The sequence below is a fragment of the Chionomys nivalis genome, chromosome 21 (assembly GCF_950005125.1).
Source record: "Chionomys nivalis chromosome 21, mChiNiv1.1, whole genome shotgun sequence".
NCBI lineage: Eukaryota > Metazoa > Chordata > Mammalia > Rodentia > Cricetidae > Chionomys > Chionomys nivalis.
In genome coordinates, this window is record NC_080106.1 from 40,589,758 (window position 1) to 40,609,952 (window position 20,195).

The 20,195-nt window shown below is 41.8% G+C and overlaps 1 protein-coding gene across 2 annotated transcripts in view; it reads right to left on the reverse strand.

The window, feature by feature from the left end:
* Positions 1 to 6,841: 6,841 nt before the first annotated feature.
* The window catches only part of LOC130864046 (zinc finger protein 25-like), a 28,310-nt gene continuing 14,956 nt past the window's right edge, over positions 6,842 to 20,195 (reverse strand). The window contains exons 6-7 of one of the 2 annotated variants that reach the window (XR_009055766.1): positions 11,225 to 11,440; positions 6,842 to 10,741 (exon numbers count right to left, since the gene is read on the reverse strand). Coding sequence is in view for 1 of the 2 variants with exons in the window: in XM_057754422.1 (XP_057610405.1) it covers positions 10,719 to 10,741 (23 nt within the window). In the remaining variant the exon portion in view is untranslated. The remainder of the gene's footprint in view (positions 10,742 to 11,224; positions 11,441 to 20,195) is intronic. The other variant, XM_057754422.1, reaches the window with a different exon arrangement.

A 20,195-nucleotide genomic window follows, 5' to 3' on the forward strand; every position in this document is an offset into this window, starting at 1 on the left:
GCGAAAGCTAGCCAGCATGGATACAACTGTCCTGGTATAGAGAGCTCGCCTAAGACAGGGATTAAGGCCTCCCGAAGATGGGTAAGAGTCTCTATCTGGGGGAGCCCTAAGACAGGGGCTCTCATGGTTTTAAAATAAAAAGGGGGGAATTGTTGGGTCCCTAGAGGACAGGCCTTTGCATCCCCACTTGATCTGTTTTGCACTCTTGTGCAACACTCATTCATTGTTGGTGGGAATGCAAACTTGTGCAACCACTTTGGAAATCAGTGTGGCAGTTTCTCAGGAAACTGGGAGTCAACCTACCTCAGGACCCAGCAATTCCACTCTTGGGAATATACCCAAGAGATGCCCAATCATACTACAAAAGCATTTGTTCAACTATGTTCATAGCAGCACTATTTGTAATAACTAGAACCTGGAAACAACCTAGGTGCCCCTCAATAGAAGAATGGATAAAGAAGGTGTGGCACATATATACTTTAGAGTTCTACTCAGCAGTAAAAAACAATAACAACCTTGTCTTGTTCCTGATTTCAGTGGAATCGCTGGGAGTTTCTCTCCATTTAGTTTGTGGTTGGGTGTTGGCTTGCTGTATATTGTCTTTATTATTTTTAGATATGTTCTTTGTATCCCTGCTCTCTCCAAAACCTTTATCATGTAGGGATGTTGTATTTTGTCAAAAGCTTTTTCAGCATCTCATGAGATAATCATGTGGTTTTTATTTTTCAGCTTGTTTATACAGTGGATTACGTTGACAGATTTTCGTATATTGAACCATTCCTGCATCTCTGGGATGAACCTGACTTGTTCATGGTGGATGATGGTTCTGATGTGTTATTGGATTTGATTTGCCAGTATTTTATTTAGTATTTTTTCATCAATGTTCATGAGTGAGATTGGTCTGTAATTTTCTTTCTTATTAATGCCTTTCTGTGGCTTGGGCATCAGGGTAATTGTAGCCTCATAAAAAGAGTTTGTCAACGTTCCTTCTGTTTCTATTGTGTGGAATAATTTGAGGAGTATTAGTATTAGTTCTGCTTAAAAGTTTTGTAGGGTTTTTTTTTTTGTTTTTGTTTTTGTTTTTTGTTTTTTTGTTTTGTTTTGGTTTGGTTGGGAGAGTTTTGATGACTGTTTCTATTTCTTCAGCAGTTATAGGTCTTTTTAATTTACTTATTTGGTCTTGATTTAATTTTGGTAAGTGATATTTATCCAGTAAGACGTCCATTTCCTTTAAGTTTTTCAATTTTGTGGAGTACAGGTTTTCTAAATATGACCTTATGATCCTCTATATTTCCTCTGTGTCTGTTGTTATGTCCCCCTTTTCATTTCTGATTTTGTTATTTAGGATATTCTCTATTTGCCTTTTGGTTAGTTTGGATAAAGGATTATCTATTTTGTTGATTTTCTTGAAGAACCAACCCTTTGTCTCATTTATTCTTTGTATTGTTTTATTTGTTTCTATTTTGTTGATTTTAGCTCTCACTTTGATGATTTCCTGCTTTCTAGTTCTCTTATGTGAGTTTGGTTTTTGTTTATTCACCAGTGTGGGGTTTTTCCAGCTTCTTTATGTGGGCGTTTAGTGCTACGAATTTGCCTCTTAACACTGCTTTCATTGTGTCCCATAAATTTGGGTATGTTGTGTGGTCATTTTCATTGAATTTTAGGAAATCTTTAATTTCTTCCCTTATTTCTTCCTTAACCCATTGAAGATTCAGGTGGGCATTGTTTAATTTCCATGTGTTTGTGAGTTTTCTGGAATTAGTATTGCTGTTGACTTCTAGTTTTAAGCCATGGTGATCTGATAAGGTACGTTGGGTTATTCCAATTTTTTTTTGTATTTGTTGAGGTTTGTTTTGTTACCAAGTATGTGGTCAATTTTTGAGAAGGTTCCATGAGGTGCTGAGAAGAAGGTATATTCTTTTCAGTTTGGATGGAATATTCTATAGATGTCTGCTAAGTCCATTTGAGTCATAATATCTGTTAGTTCTTTTATTTCTCTGTTCATTTTTTTGTCTGACTGCCCTGTCCAGTGGTGAGAGGGGAGTGGTGAAGTCTCCCACTATTAGTGTGTGGGGTTTAATGTATGACTTAAGCTTTAGAAGTCTTTCTTTTATATATGAGGGTGCCCTTGTATTTGGGGTATAGATATTCCATATTGAAGTTTCCTCTTGATGGATTTTTCCTGTGACTAATATGAAATGACCTTCTTTGTCTCTTTTGACTGATTTTAGCTTGAAGTCTACTTTGTTAGATATTAGGATAGCTATAGCCACTTGTTTCTTAGGTCCATTTGATTGGTATATTTGTTCCCAACACTTTACTTTGAGACAATGTCTGTCTTTGAGGTTGAGATGTGTTTCTTGTATGCAGAAGAAGGATGGATTTTGTTTTCGTATCCAATCTGTTAACCTTTGCCTTTTTATAGGTGAGTTGAGTCCATTTACATTAAGGGATATTAATGACCAGTGATTGCTATCTTCTGTTAATTTAGTTTTCATTGTTGGTGATTTTAATTTATACATTTTTCCCTTCATTGGGATTTGCTGCTATGAGACCATCAATTGTCTGTGTTTTTGTTGGTGTAGTCAACTTCCTTGGGTTGGAGTTTTCCTTCTAGTATTTTGTCTAGGACTGGATTTGTGGTTAGATTAGAGAAATCTAGATTTGTCATGGAATATCTTGTTTTGTCTTTCTATGGTGATTGACAGTTTTGCTGGGTATAGTAATCTGGGCTGGCATCCGTGGTCTCTTAATGTCTGTATAATCCTTGACCACGACCTTCTGGCTTTTATTGTCTCCACTGAGAAGTCAGGTGTAATTCTGATAGGTCTACTGTTATATGTTACTTGGCCTTTTTCCTTTGCAGCTCTTAATATTCTTTCTTTACTCTGTATGTTTAGTGTTTTTATTATTGTGTGGCAAGAGGACTTTTTATTTGGATCCAGTCTATTTGGTGTTCTGTAAGCTTCTTGAATCTTCATAGGCATATCTTTCCTTAGGTTGGGGAAGCTTTCTTCTATGATTTTGTTAAATATTTTCTTCTGTGCTTTTTGAGTTGAACTCCTTCTTCTATACCTATTATTTTTAGGTTTGGCCTTTTCATGGTGTCCCATATTTCCTGAATATTTTGGTCTAAGCTCTTGTTAGATTTAATGTTTTCTTTAACTGATGAGTCTATTTCCTCTATTGTATCTTCAGTGCTTGAGAATCTCTCTTCCATTTCTTGTATTCTGCTGTTCATGCTTGCGTTGTGGTTCCTGATTGTTTCCTCATGATTTCTGTTTCTGTAATTCCCCCAGTATATGTTTTCTTTATTGCTTCTATTTCCATTTTCAAGTCCTGAATCGTTTCCTTCCTAGGTTTGATTTCTCTTTATTGGTTTTCTTTAAGTGACTTGCTGATGTCTTTCAATTTTTTGTTTCTCTTTTCCTCCATTTCTTTAAGGGAATTTCTCATTTCCTCTTTTAGAGTTTCAAACATCTCTTGAATTTATTTTTTTATGTCTTTTTTATTTCTTCTGCTTCATCCATATTTTGGTTGTTCAGGTCTTGCTGTTTTAGGGTCTTTAGGTTTTACTGGTGTGGTGTTGCTCTTTGTGGTGTAGCATGTGATCTTATCTTTTCTATTCATCTTTTCCTCTAATAGGTGTGGTTTGGGCTGTCTGAGATTCTGTTGCATAATCTTCTAGGTGCCAGTGAATCCAAAACTCAGATGGCTGTTCCTCATGGTCCAGTTAGTGTCACAGTTCTAGTTACCCCTCGGTTACTCCGTGTTCCTGGAGATAGCTCAGAGCTTCTGTGCTTTGCTCTGCTTTCTTGCAGTTTGCTGTCTCAGGCCTACTTTGGCCTAGGTTGCCAGATTTGCACTGTTTCTCTAAACCCTGGTCTGGAATCCCTCCTGCAGCAGTCCCTGGGTTGGAGTTGGACCTGGAAAGATATGTGGTTCTGGTCTACTGCCTCAGAGGTCCAGGCTTGGCTGTGCCCGGAATTGCAGAGAACCTGCTTACTCCCTCCGAGGTCCCAGACTCACGCTCCAACCTGCAGAGGTTCCAGGTTCCTCCCTATTCCCTTTGATGTCCCAGACCAACACCCGAACCCATAGAGGTCCTGGCTCAGGCTTACTCCCTCTGAGGACCCAGACTCCTGCCTGGCCCTGCTGAGATCTCTGGTTCCTGCCTATTTTTTCGGAGGTCCCAGGTTCACTGACACCCAGACTGGCAGAGGTCCTGGCTCAGACCTAGTTTCTGGGAGGTCCTACACTCACGCCCAGACCCACCGGGGTCCCAGCTTAGGTCTACTCCCTTGAAGGTCCCAGATTCACGTCCAGGCCCTCTGCGGGCTCTGGTTCTGGCTTACTTACTCAGCGGTTACTCCCCTGTAACTGTTCTGGTGGAGATCGCTGACTCTGGATCTGGTTGCTGGCTCAATCCTGATCTGCCTGTGTCCTGGGACTGGGTTGGCTTCCAGGGCTGGATTTGTCCTGGCTTCTGCTCCTGGTGGAGCTTGTTCGCTCTCTGTCGTAAGTAGCTGGTTCAGTCCCACTCCAGTTCCAGTGGAGATTGCTGACTCTGAGTCAGGTTGCTGACTCAATCCTGGTCTGCCACTGTCCTGCTACTGAGTTGGCTGTTTCTTATTATTTTATCAAATTTATTTTAGCACACAAAATATCGCTTCATTTAGTCATTCTAATAATGGATCTAGGCTCATATGTAAGTTTAATTTGTGTATACTCATTTATTGTGTGCCTTCTCTCTCTCTCTCTCTCTCTCTCTCTCTCTCTCTCTCTCTCTCTCTTTCTCTCTGAGTGTGTGCACGTGTGAAAGTGTACGTATAATAGCCCACAAATGGAGGTCAGATGGAGACTCACAAGGGTGGATTCTCTACTTTTACCTAGGTCTGTGGAGATCAAAGTCATGGCATCAAGTTTAACAGTAGCTATAGACATGAGTGAGGGAATGGGGTGGGAATTGGGAAAAGCAAAAGTGTGGGGTTAGAGCCTGGCCTGATGGAAGGTGTCTGATTGCAGGGGCTTTTGAAGCTGTGCCTGGGTAAGACTGGAGGGGCCGGCTGGACCCTGAGTGATGCTCTGTGCCTTGAAGCTGGCCAGCAGTGGGGTTCAAAGCTGAGGCATGACTCAGTTTAGCATCGCATGGTGAAATGTTTTTCCATCAGCCTCCTTGCCCAACCCTAGCTCAGGTCCCTGGTCTCTTCTTACCATGTAGGGAAACCACAGACTGCCCAATTTCACAAAACTTGGGCAAAGCTGTCAGTGTAAGTTAGTGTAAAGAGGAAAAGCCTGAAAAAGAAATGTAAAATGTACTGACTAGCAATAAGTACTCTCTTGCATATTTACAACTGTTTATTGATAATATCATAATGCATTTTTTATCTTTTGTTAGTATTTTATTTTTTATTTCCAATAGATAACCTCTGTACAAAATATCCTCTTGGGTTAATCATGTGATTCATTGGTAAATATCAGGTATGCTGCAAAAGCCTCATTATATTACTCAACCACATGTGTCGCCTGGCTTTTCTTCAGTCTGTGTAATCAACACTTGATGCTCATAGGCAATATGTGCCCGCTGTCCTTAATTGATGTGGGAGGGTCTTCTTTTTGTGTTGATTTCATTGGTTAATAAAGAAACTGCCTTGGCCCATTTGATAGACCATTTGATAGGTGGGTGAAGTAGACAGAACAGAATGCTGGGAAGAAGGGAAGTGAGCCAGATGCCATGCCTCTCCTCTCGAGGTCAGATGCAATGGAGCTACCCACCAGGTCAGACATGCTGAATCTTTCCCAGTAAGCCTCCACCTCATGGTGCAACACAGATTATTAGAAATGGGTTAAGCAAGATGTGAGATTTAGCCAAGAAGAGGCTAGATATAATGGGCCAGGCAGTGTTTAAAAGAATACAATTTGTGTGTTGTTATTTTGGGGCATAAGCTAGCCAGGTGGCCAGGAGCCGGGCAGCAGGTACACAGCCCGCAGCTCCTACTACACTTAATTTCCAAATATGTTTGGGAAATGTTGAACACAGAAGGGCTAAGCAAGTTTCTTCACTACAGGTCATTCTCAGAGTTTTTACTATGCTACTGTTCACTGTGAGTGTGCAACGAGGGGATACAGTAAATAGTTGATCAAATATGATCACCAGCTGGGGTGTATTGTAATGCTAGTGTGTGCAAAGCTCTGGGCTAAATCCTGGGCACTAAAAAAGAAAGACATTGATTGTCCAAGGGAGCACTTCTGCTTTATCATAAGGGTCCTTTTTTCCTAGAGATGCTCATTTTGCTCAAGTTCCATGAGGGCTACAAATATGCAGTGAATGAGAAGTGTCTTCATTTAGCTAATGAAAACAAGAAGGACTTATGTACAATACAGGGCATAGATGATATCACATGGGAGAGGAACAAACCGTGCAATGCTTGGCTGACATCTCATGAGCTCATTCATACTCACATGCAAGTGCCCATTCTTGGATTATCACGGTACTAAAATCAAGGGCCTAGACCTGGATTTGCATACATGCAGGCCTAGAAGAATTGGGGTATTTGGTGGTTATGTCTCCACGTTCCTATTCTTGTTCTCAATTTGATATATTGGCAGGTTTGAATGTTTTCATACTTTTCTTGGTCCAATAAGACTCTTAGTGGTCAAAGAACATTATCAAACACTCCCTTTATACATCTATACATCATAAAATCATGACATACTTTTACAAACATTACTATTAATGGGGGAAAAATGGATGTAAAGAGCAGTCTTGGTCCAAGCACTTTGGAAGTTGAGGTAAATTCAATGAGACTTTACTCACTAGAGTGATCCATGGCACAGATTTCATCATCCCAAGTAGCTCTTACTGCTTATGAGAGGACCTCAAGTCCCCCAGAGATGGAGGCTTGGTTTATTGCAATGCACTTATTCCTGGAATCTTGATTGCTTGCAGACACTGTGGGAAGTAACCCTGAAGCTGGACATAGCAGGGCACTGTGTCATCCTAGAACTTGGGAGGCTACAGCAGGAGGATCAGGAGCTCAAGGCCAGTTTAGGTTGCATGAGAACCTCCATCCAAGTAAGTGCTTACCCAGTGAAGCCACATCATTCCCGCAAACAAGTGTCCCTGTTGTGTATGATCAGGGTTTGCCTCCCAGTTTCCCCATTCTCACCTATCCTGGTTTAGGAAAGTTATCCCCTACTCTGCTCTGTCATTTGAACTGGACAACCCCAGCCTGGGTGTAGGTTTCTTTCTGTGTTTGAGACAAGGGCTGGCTATATTGCCCAGGATGTCTCAAATTATCCTCTAAACATAATCTTCATCATCACATTCTTCTTGTCCTTGAAGGTACCAGGCAGGCATGTGGTCCACAAATATACACAAAAAAACTCATAGACATAAAAAGCAAAAAACTTAAATTAAAAAGAAATTGAAGGACAAATGAATAAAGCTCGTAGAGTCAGGCATGGTGACCACACCTTTATTCCCAGCACTGGGGATGCCAAAGCAGACTGATGTCTGTGAGTGTGAGGTCAGTCTGGTCCACATAGTGAATTACAGGAGCTATAGCAAAAGACCCTATGTCAAACGAAAAAAGACAAATAAACGAGCTAAAAGAACAAACATGTACCTTTATTTTTTATGAGCTGTAGTTTCCAGGAAGGCTGAGGAGATGGTTAGAGCAACATCTCTGTGTCCTCCTGCTTCAGCCTCTGAAATGCTGACTAGAGGTACACCTCCAACCCCACCCCTGCTGTGGGTGTATAGTCAAGGGGAACAGATCCAGGATCTCTGGCATGCTAGGTCAGTCTCTGTGAACTGCGCAAATCCCTCAGCTCTATCATAGCTCTAAAAGCTCTAAATTCTTTAATATACTCGATGACATCAAGTACGATGTTTTGTGAGGAAGCTATTTTGACGCATGGGCATTGTTCATGACATACCCAAGCTCCAGAATTTTAACTAATTTGCATATAATTTGAATTTAAGTTTTGATATGGTAGTCTCCCATAAGTAGGTTATATTATTCTTATTGATTCAGAGCTGATTTTTTGTACTCACATTCTTAATAATTTTAAAATAGAAAATTCATGGTAAAGCAAACAGCCAAATAGTAGGTATAATAGTTTAAGAGTTTCAATCTTTTGGTTAAAGGATGAAACTAAAATATGGGAACTTTTTAATGCAATAAGAAAGTATAAACAAGATTATAAAGGATGCTAGGGTCCCACTCCTGGATGCCAGAGCAAAGGGCAGGCCATGTGTGCATATGGTAAGCAATGCTAAAAGCATTCCACTAGAAAGTACAAAATTGAGATTTCTATGACCTGTCAGAATATAGAGACAAATACTGTTACTTCTGTTACTGGGAGCATTGCCCAGGAAGCAATGGGAAGGTGTTTATGTTTGTAGACAGGCTCCTCAGCAAATCTAGGGGATCCCATTCAATGTCTTGTCCTTGTGGCTTTTTCACCTTAGTATCTGGCCATTGCAAATGACTACTGCCCTATTGGCACAAGGAGACACCACAGGGCAGATAGCTCCTTCAGAAGGAAATAAGATGATGTAATGGGGCCCTGCCTTCCTCCTTTGGCTCCCTTGATCAGTCTTCTGACTCTGTTGATCATTCAGAAGATGAAAAGTTCTCTGCTAATCATCCATTCCTCTGCATCCCTACAGTTGGTGTTTCTGGACTAACCCTAGAACTCAGTTAGCTCAAAAGCAAGAGGATCTGGAGCCATACTATCTGTGGCACCTTGAAGTACCGGTACATTTCTAACCCTTTAGACTCAGAGTTGGTGATAATTTTTCTAAGAGGGGAATGTGGGCAGAATAGAAGCCTATTGTGTATTAGATACTTAGTGATTTTAAACAAGTCATCTCCACTTACAGAGCTACATCTCCATGTATGATGGGATTGTTGAGTGGGATAGCTGAAATGCAGCAACTGATCCCCCATGACTGGGGCTAGTTGGCCAGAACTTGTTTAAACCTGCTGAATTCCTTCATTTCAGGATTTGGTGACATGAAAAGGTGGGTTTTCAATCTGATCTCAGATATTATAGAAATGCTGGCCTTTGACAATGTTAGCAGAGAATGTCAACAGCTAAATGTTCAAACAGCTAAAGGCATTTGAAAAGATTACATAGGAGCCTGCAGCAACATTGAGTCTCCAAGCCTGCTGGCTCTGCTATAGGATAGCCTTCGTGTTCTTGGGTCTCCTTGCCTTATGCCTGTTGTCTGCCTTTGCTTCTGCTTTACCAAGCATGAACATCCTTGCTTTTGTTTATACTTTTTAATTGTAAAGACACAGATGTCATCACTTTCTGGGTCCTTAGATGTTTCTTTTAAATGCCCTTTGGGCACAGATAATATTTAAAATGTATACAGGCACATGCTGTTTTAGTTCTCTGAAAAGCTGACTCTCAGATGGGATTGGTGTTATGGTTTTCTGTCTCTTTAAGAGACAAGCCACGCCCACTCCCTCCCCCATCTGCTGAGGCAGGCTGATTTTCAGCTTCTCGCCTGAGCTCACTCTCTTTTCCATCTTCCTCTCGGAGAGGCAGCTTCGCTTCTGCCTCTCTCCCCACTTCTCTGCTTCCCCCCTTCTCTGTCTCTTTCTCCTCTTCTCTCTCTCTCTCTCTCTCTCTCTCTCTCTCTCTCTCTCTCTCTCTCTCTCTCTCTCTCTCTCCCCTGAATAAATATTCAACCTCACCCTGCATGTCGTGTCTATCCATGTCTCTGTCTCCTGCCCGCCTGCCATGTGTCTCCCTGCCTGGGACCAGCCACTGCTCAGGGACCGGCAGCCATTTCTGCCTGGGACTGGCTGCTCCCAGAGCCCGCTGCCTGCCACCACATGGCCCATTACCACCATTTGGGACCTACAGCATTTCTGCTGCCTACTGCCGCGGGGATCTTGCAGCATTTTTTAAAAGAATAATAATTGGCCCAACTACTTCAGACCCAAGCATGCTTGTCTCAAGTTTCTTTCCAAGCTCCATGACTCAGGCTGTACCTCTGACTCAGTGACAGGAACAAATGGAGAGATGATAGATAGATAGATAGATAGATAGATAGATAGATAGATAGATAGATAGATAGGTGAGCATAAAAAGAACTAATGAGAAGAGTTAATACTTTAAAACATGGCTATTCTGTTAGGAGAAAATGAAGGAATTTTAAACAAAACATGAACTGCTACTAATTATTTACTGGTAAAACATGGTGCTGACTGTTTACTAAGCTGATTTGGAATGAGTAAATGTTATATACTGTGGTAGTTGGAATGTAATTGGTTCCCATAAGCTCAGAGGGAGAGGCATTATCATTGTTGGAGTAGGTGTGGCTTTGTTGGAGGACGTGCATCACAGTGTGGCAGGCTTTGAGGTCTCATATGTGCTCAAGCCTCATCCAGTGCTTCAGTTCACTTCCTCTTTCCTGCCAATCAAGATGCAGGATTCTCAACTACAGCACCATGTCTACTTGCTCGTCATCATGTCCCACCATGGTGATAATGGACTAAACCTCTAGAACTGTAAGCCACCCCATCAAATGTCTTCCTTTATAGGAGTTGCTCTGGTCATGGTGTCTCTTCACAGGAACAGAATCCCTAAGACATATACCGACATCTCTCTAGCAATGGATGTGATCAGTAGGGTGTTGACTCCTTCTCCAAACTGTGGGCAGATTCTGATGTAGTTCAGGTTCAGTGGGTTCATCTTCATATGCTGTTTTTGATTTTTCCTGGGAAGACACAAAACAAACATCCATTTACCCTAGGCAGTGCACCAACAACGGACCAAAATCCAGCTTGATGAATAAATGAGATTACATATTACTAGCATAACTTACAGAAGCCTGAGAAATGAGTGACTTACATAAGCATGGGCAACTCAAAGGCAGATGTGCACTGGCAAGACCGTACCGGCATAGGGATAACTCACAAAAGCTACAGCCCCAGATTTTTCTGAGTAACCTACAACCAGCTTATCAGATCAGTTTCCTCCAGACAGCTCAACTGTTCAACCTCCTCTCCTTAGTGTTTGATACTGCCTATATCACCTTGGGAGAAATGGACCTGGTGAATCTAGTAAGTTTCAGGGACTTCTTGACACTTGTGAGTTTATTTCCTGAGTACTAAGGAGCCTCCCTCCAGGATGGAAATGTTTCAATTTAGAGGATATTGATAAAAAAAAAAAAATACTCCAACCTTCCTACAGCTCTTACATTCTTTCAAGCCACCTCTTCCAGAACATTCCCTGAGGCTTAGATGGATGACATAGGTGTCTGATTATTTTCCTCCATCTGAGATTGAGCATTGGATCAGAATGTCACAACAGTCACTTAGTCTCAGGAGTTCAGGTGGTTATGAGGCTCTGTGGTACACTACTGTAAAGAGGAAGTTTCCTCCCATGGCGGATTGGAGTTGACAGAAGCAGTGACCTATGGGCAAAGCACAAATATGTAGGAGACAGTTTGATAAGGTCACACCCTCTCAACACAACAATAGCAGTCGTTTGCCCACAGAGACCTGTGACTCCTTACCCATGGGTTTTACCCCTGGCTTAAGTAGCAGATATGAGTTCCTGCCTGCAGGGTAGCCTTAAAATCCAATCAGAAAGCTGTCATGCCACCTGGGCATTAGCAGGCACCTTGCCTAGCACACAGCCAAGCAGCCAGCATGGAGCCTCCAGGCACTACCCAGTTCCATCACACTTTTATTTTCCTGAGTCCTGCAACCAAAGCATGTGTCATCTTCAGCAACCAGGTTTCACCACATAGTTCTGATGTACACGTCATAGCAGTGACAGTAACCCTTACTGTTTGGGGGACTCTGGGACCTTCCTGATCATAGCTCTGACAGTGGACACTTTATCCAGCCACGTTAAGTCTTAAAAGGTGTGCCTTTTAACTAAATCTTTTATCTTAACTTTAACTTTTATCTTAATTGTGCTTCTGGGTCCTTTTAAATATCCGTGAGGACGTGCAAAGGTGTAGACAGGATCCCTGAAGGCTCACCATCATCCATTCCAAACAAAGGCATTTGATCTCAGACAAAGTCAACAGTAATGGAAAGACCTCACTGCTTCTATCTATCGTTCCATCATAAGAGCCACGACGGGAACAGCAGCACAGATGTCGGCAACCATGTCTGTTAACTCATTAAGCCGGTGAGGAGGAATCACTCTACATTCGAGAGTGATTTATTTAAGGAAAAGCTCTATAATAGTGTTTGTTTAGCTGGGCTAATGCCTAAGGAGAGTTGGACATGAACAAAAGAATTTACTACTGTACATATACTTTTGGATTATGTATTCCATGAACACTGTCACCCATAAATCTGTTTTGGTCCCAAAACATACTTCAATATATACTTCAGAGACAAGAGACTGCAAGTTTGACCACTTAGGCAGACAGGAGATTTACACAGCATGGATCTTATATATTTCACAGAATTATTTTAAGCATACCAGTGTTGTCCTTTTAAGTTTTTTTTTTCAAGAGAGGGTTTCTCTGTAGCTTTGAAGTCTGTCCTGGAACTAGGTCTTGTAGACCAGGCTGGCCTCGAACTCACAGAGATCCGCCTGCCTCTGCCTCCCAAGTGCTGGGATTAAAGGCTTGCACCACCATGGCCTGGCTTAATTTTTTTTTTTTTTGAAATAGTTGTTACCAAGGGTCATCTTGTCTACCTGGAAGAATTATGCTTTTCTGATAAGAGAACAGGAGACTTAATGGCACAGTTGTGAACCTATGCTACCTTCCAGAGCTGCCCTTCAGAATCTTTGGGAATGGTAATCAGGGTCTAATGGCTGAATTTAAGTCAGTGCTGTTTCTTTAGTCTTGGGAATAGAGTCTAATGGTTGCTCAGCCCTGCTAAACAAACATTCATACCCTAGCATCCTATAGTTCCTTATTTCTAACAGGCCTGGTTGGCAAACTAATCTTCGGAGTATTCGGGGGGAGGGGGGGGCAGTTTTCCCCTAGCTAAATTCTACTTGTATGACTTACTGTCTCCTAAGCACATCTATTAACACGTCATTTCTAGCATCAATTTTACTACTTTTTTCTTCCTCTTTCTTTGACTTTTTTCTTTTTTTCTTTTTTGTTTTTTTGTTTTGTTTTTCAAGACAGAGTTTCTCTGTATAGTCTTGGCTGGCTGTCCTAGAACTTACTCTGCAGACCAGGTTGAACTTGAAGAACTCAGAATTCAGAGATCTGCCTGCCTCTGTCTCCTGAGTGCTGGGACTAAAGATGTATACCACCATCAGGCAAATTTCTTTTTCATCAAAACTACAAAAACAAGATTTATGTGACCTTCATTATATAGACAAATACTATGATTGGCTTCCAACACAGGGAACGTTGTCCAGAAAGCATTAGGAAGATATTTGTGCTGTTTAAAATAGGCTAATCGGCAGGGAGTAGTGAGCCCCTTAAATGTCTGGTCTCCTTCTAATCTTTGGATGGAAGTATTCAGCCACTGCAAGTGATCCTTGTACAAGAAGACAGAATGGGACAGTTCACCCCTTCAGACAGAAAGAGAAAAGATGTACATGAACCCCATCCTAATCCCTTGGCTCTTCCTACTTTCCAGTCTTCTGACTCTTGATGATTCAGAGATGAAAAGTTCCCTGCTAGCTGCTCCTCTGCATCCCTGTGCTCCTGCACCAGCCCAGGGAATTGGTGAACTCAAAGGTAAGGGGGGTTTGGAGGCTCACCTAAGCTCCTCTCCTGTGGCCCTGGTGACTTCTAGCCCTTTATACTGAGAGCTGATAATTTTCCTCAGGAGGAATACATGCAGAATGGAAGCCTATACCCTATAAAATACTTAGGAATTCTAAACAAGCCACATCCTTTTATTACAGACTTACATATTCAAGTATGATTGATGGAGGAATTACTTTCAATTAATAAAGAAAACTGCTTGGCCCTGATAGGACAGAAAATTAGATAGGCGGAGTAAACAGAAGAGAATGCTGGGAGAAAGAAGCTGAGTCAGGAGTCACCATGATTCTCCCACTCCAGACAGACGCAGGTTAAGATCTTTCCTGGTAAGCCAGCTCGTGGTACTACACAGAATATTAGAAATGGGTTAGATCAATATGTAAGAGCTAGCCAATAAGAGGCTGGAGCTAATGGGCCAGGCAGTGATTAAAAGAATACAGTTTCTGTGTAATTATTTGGGGGCATAAGCTAGCCATGCGGGCGGCTGGGTGCCGGAGACTCAGCCCCACCGCTCCTATTACAACAGAGTGGCACCCAACGTGCTAATGAACTCCACGTAAAACCTGAGAGGGCTTAAAAAGGACACAGAGAGAATTTAAGACAGCTTTTTGCTGTTTCTGGGTTGCGTGCCGCAAAGAAATTGTCCTGACTCAGCAACAGGAAAAAACTGGCTGTTTTAAAATGCCGGCTTTCTGGGCTGTGCCGCCATCGCGATCTCTGTCTGGCTCCTGCGGGAGACAGAGTCTTTGAACGGGGCATTTGGAGTAAAGTGCTACAGCTTGCTTGATCGCAATGTGGACTGCTTTGTGCCTGGAACTGTGTGTGGCTCAGGGACACCAAATGGCTCTGAGGCAGGAGCGGCTCAACTCCGCCATGCTAAACTCTGCTGGTCTCAGGCAGGAACTACCGTAATTATCATAATAACAGCGCAGTTAAGGTTTAAACTGAGCTGGACACAGGTGGTACCGTATTACCCCTACATGGTGCAACTTAAGTTTTTAAGAACTGCTTAACATTTTAAGAAATGCTCCTGGAAAAAAAAATTACAGATTCACAATAAAACAGATTCAGACATAAAAGACCTCTATGGGTCACAGTGTAGGATGAATGTACGTAGGCTTGAGAGAGAAAAAAATACATATATAGAGAGAATAAAGTTAATGCCCTTAAAAAAGGGGGATAAAGTCTTTAAAGAGACAGAGTACAGATAGTTATAGATTAAAAGAAATAAAGAAAAATAAGCCACGTAAAAATGGAAAATTCACAGAGAGTCTGGATTCTTTGTATTATTGTGTTTTCTTTAAAATTTTTGACCGTGAAGGAGCTAAGTGCAGAGAGACATTTCATTATATGGGCTGCCAAGCTAAACCAGAATGGATATAAGGGTATTATGATTTCAGAATTTGGGTCTAAGGATATGATGCTTTGGAGAGGGTCTTCTTTTGTTTTCACAGAGGATGAGACTCTGTGGATTGCGTCTATCCCAACATGGTATGATAGACCACGCCCTCCTGAAAGGTTGCTGTGAACACCTTCAGAAAATTACTTCACTCAACTGCCGACTGAGATGACCCTGACACACAGGTTACACCATGAAAGATCTAAATACAACGCCCCCATTCAGCAGGAAGCAGTTTGGAGAGAAAAAAACTGCGCCCATGTTCCCAAATATTGTTTATAAATGTTCTTTTACATTTAAAGGGGGATATGATATAGATATGAATAATTTGCATTGGTATAGATTTTAAGGTCAATTTTGTTATATGTATATGTATTTCTGATCTTGATTACTGTATTGTGATTGTATAGTTTATTTAAAATGTAATGTATAATTAGGAAATATAGGTTGTTAATGGACAATCATCAATAATAGTCAAGCTTTTAGTCATGTTAGATTTTCTAGATGTGCATAGATATATTTCAGCTAGGGATATATATTTCAGTTGGATAGGCATTCTTCATATCTTTCAAAGACTACAGAATATGGCATTTAATGTTTTAATAATTTAGGGCTTTTCATGACAATGAGACACGTCTGCTTCTGGCAGCACCAGCTACTTCAAGAGGAAGATGGGCATTGAAGAGGCTCCTTATGGAGTTTGATAGCCATTTGGGCAAGAAACTGCTCTTGCATGGACTGATGCATAAACTGGACACAAAGAACCCACAGAGAGAGGACTGCTGAAGTTGCCTAAAGGTGAGATGGTTTTTCGGGGTTCCTGACTCATGAAAGAGTCTGCGAGACATTCTGCAGGACACAGCAAAAAGTGACTGAACTGTCTTTGGAATTTCCTGCTTGATGAAAATGTCTGCTGGATACTATGGGCCTGAAGGCTGAAGATGGATGCCCCAACAGTACAAAAGAACTTTGGGTGACTGTCCAGGCAGTGAGATGTCTCTGTCATTTCTAGTTTTTGGATCTCTTGTTTGCTTAGGTAATATTATATCCTTCTGGAGTCTTTGATGGAGTTGAAGAATGGTTAGTTATAGTTTTCATTAGTTATGATAAAAGATAAAATAGATATAAATATTGTAACTGTAATTCTTGCTTAATAACTGTTCTATGTAATTTTACTATGTTAAAGTTAAAGCCTTTCTTTTTTGTTTAAACAAAAAAAGGGGAAATGATGGAGGAATTACTTTCAATTAATAAAGAAAACTGCTTGGCCCTGATAGGACAGAAAATTAGATAGGCGGAGTAAACAGAAGAGAATGCTGGGAGAAAGAAGCTGAGTCAGGAGTCACCATGATTCTCCCACTCCAGACAGACGCAGGTTAAGATCTTTCCTGGTAAGCCAGCTCGTGGTACTACACAGAATATTAGAAATGGGTTAGATCAATTGTAAGAGCTAGCCAATAAGAGGCTGGAGCTAATGGGCCAGGCAGTGATTAAAAGAATACAGTTTCTGTGTAATTATTTTGGGGCTTAAGCTAGCCATGCGGGCGGCTGGGTGCCGGAGACTCAGCCCTGCCGCTCCTATTACAACATATGATGGGATTGTTGAGAGGGATAGCTGAAACAGAGCAGTGGATCTCCCATGACTGGGGCGAGCTGGCCAGGTACAGTACTTTGAATGTAACTGGCCCCCTAAATGCCATAGGAAGTGGCACTATCAGAAGGTGTGGCTTTGTTGGAGTGTGTGTGTTTGTATGGCCTTGTAGAAGGAAGTGTGTCACTGTGGGGACAGGCTTTGAGGTTTTCTACGCTCAGGACACCCCCTACTGTCTCAGTCCATCTCCTGTTGCCTTTGGATCAAGACGTAGCCAGCACCATGTCTGCCTGCAAGCGGCCATGCTCCCCGCCATGATGATAATGGACTGGAACACCGAACTGTGAGCCACCTTCTCGATGAAATGCTTTCCTTTATAAGAACTGCCATAATCGTGGTGTTTCTTTAGAGCAACTGAACTAACTACGACAGCAGGACTTGTTTGAACGTGCTGAATCCCTTCATTTCAGGACTTGGCAGCATGAAGAGACTATTTCTCAATCTGATCTTAGATGTTATTAGAAATGCTGGCCTTTGGTGATTCTAGCAGAAAATGTCAACAGACTGTACCCACAGTTCCAACAGCTAAGGAAGCTTACACAGGAGCCTGTGCCTGCGATGACATTTGGTCGCTAAGCTGCTCCCACTAGGATCGGATATTTGTGTTCTTGGGACTCTTTGCATTACGCCTGTGGTTTGCCTTTGTGCTGTGGGATATTTTTACACTGTGTGAAGACGTGTTGTTGTGATTGGTTTAATAAAAAGCTGAACAGCCAATAGCTAGGCAGGAGGGGTTAGGCGGGACTTTCAGGCAGAGAGAGGAACTGAAGGGATGAATCTAGGCGTGTGTTTTTCACCAGTGAGACATGGAGGGAGCTGAATGTATGCAATGGAGGAGAGATAAAGAGCCACATGGCAATCAGTAGGTCAATAGAAACAGGTTAATTTAAGTTAGAAGAGCTAGTTGTGAGCAAGTCAAGGCTAAGGCCAAGCAGTCATAGCAAATGCTAGGTCTCAGTGTCATTATTTGGGGGCTGGTGCTCCAAATAAAGAACAATGAGAAAGCTTACCACACCTTAGTTCATGCCTTACCAAGCCTGGATACATCTGCTTCTGTTCCTTCTTTCATTCATAAAGACACCAGTGGTTCTACTTCCTAAGTTCTTTAGGTGTCTGGTATTATCAGCTCATTGAAAAGCTGCATCTGAGACAGGATGTGGCCTGCACACTGAAGACCCAAGCATGATTATCTCAAAGTGGACTTCCTAGTTCCTGTCCTGGGTCAGGCTGAGCCCCTGATTCTGTGACAGGGAGAAACAATCAAACACCTAAGGAAGATACTGTGTCCTTAAAACAGTTAATGATGTATGTTCATGGTCAAGAAAAAAAAAAATCCTGCCTAAAAATCTTTCATTAATAACTTCAGCTGTAGCCTAGCGGTGGTGGTGCATTCCTTTATTCCTAGCACTCACAAGGCAGAATCGGGCAAATCTCTGTGAGTTCAAGGCCAGTTTGGTCTACAAAGCAAGTTCTACAACAATCAGGGCTACACAGAGGAAACACTGCCTCAAGAAATAAAAACAATGAAAATCCAGCTATGCCTGCTTAAAATAGCCACAGCTGTGTATACAAAATATATTTGTGTTGGTTTGAATAAGAATGGCCCCAATAGGCTCCTACGTTTGAATATGTGGTCTCTACTCAATTGAACTGTTTGGGAAGGATTAAGAGGTGTGACCTTGTTGGAGAAGGGTGTGTCACTTGGGATGGGCTTTGAAGTTTCAAAAGCTCACATTATTCCCAGTTAGTGCTCTCTCTGTGCCTTTTACTTGCAGATAAAAATGTAAGCTCTCAGCTACCGACTTTAGCACCATGTCTGCCTGCTATCCAGAATAAAAGTGTCACAGAATGTCAGCAAAGGCACTCCTGAGCAGCTCAGCTTTGAGCTCCCTGGTTCTGTTTCATCTTGAATTGCATGGGTACTGGTCGCCGGCAGGTCTCACCGAGAGAAACATGAATACTAGAATAGCTCTGACTACAATGGGGCTTTAGATAGATATTGTACTTAAAAATAAATCAGTAGCCAGGCGGTGGTGGCACACGTCTTTAATCCCAGCACTCGGGAGGCAGAGGCAGGCGGATCTCTGTGAGTTCTAGGCCAGCCTGTTCTACAAGAGCTAGTTCCAGGACAGGAACCAAAAACTACGGAGAAACCCTGTCTCGAAAAATCCAAAAAATAAAAAAATAAATCAGTAGCAATGGCGTGGGGGGGCATCAACACAGGGTTTCTCTGTGTAGCCCTGGTTGTCCTGGAACTCCCTTTGTAGACCAGGCTGGCCTTGAACTGAGAGATCCACCTGCCTCTGCCTTCCAAGTGTTGGGACTAAAGGCAAACACAACCATCACTGGTTGATTGGGAAGGGGGGGCAAGCTAAAATTGCCTAATGACAATTTGGTGCAATGTCTTGCATGATTGCTCTACAAATAACAGAATATCATGCATAAATATTCAACATAAACAAAAAATACTGTATCGGCGTAAAATGAAGGCAGACAGAAATTATAAAAATATTTTCAGCTTTAATTAGGGAAAAACTCACAGAACGCATGGTTCCAGTGGAGAACAGGAAAGCAGAAGGGGCAGCAGGAGCACGCCCGCAATCTTTATAAGTAAAAAATATCCTCGAGGGACCCCGCCCTACCAGCAAGGTGATTGGCTGGGTCTCCCCTACAAAATACATGTAGGAAACCTAAAATATTAAAAAATTTATGTAGTATATGTGTTTACCAATGTGTGTTAAATGCATGGATGCCCATACTGTGATGTACATGTGAAGAAGTAGTTTTCTCCTTACACATGGGTCCTGAGGACTGAACTCAAGTGGTCACCCCATTGGTCATCATTGGTATGGAAATTTTAATATAAAAGAGACAAGCAACACAAACTTGATAAGTAAACTTTAACTGAGTAGATGTCCAGAAAAATAAACGCTATCACTTCAAATGCATTTTCTTTCTCTTTTTCTTCATTTTGATTTACGTAGTATATGCACAGGTATGTGAGCGTGCATGCACTACAGTACCCATGTAGAGGCTAAAAGGCATCTTACACGGGCTGCTTATCTTCTGACACATAGGCCCAGGAGATTAATTTATGTTGTCAATCTTGACAGCTATACTGATATTTTGTTTGGGACCTAACAGATAAAGCTTGCCTGAATATCAGAACGTGGAGTTAAGCCACTAACTAGTCATAGATGCCAGGCAATAGTGTCACATACTTTTAATCCCAGCACATGGGAGACAGAGGCAGACAAATCTCTATGAATTCAAGGCCACCTTGTGCTACGTGAGATTGAATCTGTCTAAAAGAGAAACAGAGCTTATAATGGTATATTATCTGTATTTTCATAAACAAATCTTGCCTGGATATCAGAGGCAAAGGTAAAGCCACTAGAGGTAAGGTAATGGTGACAGACCAT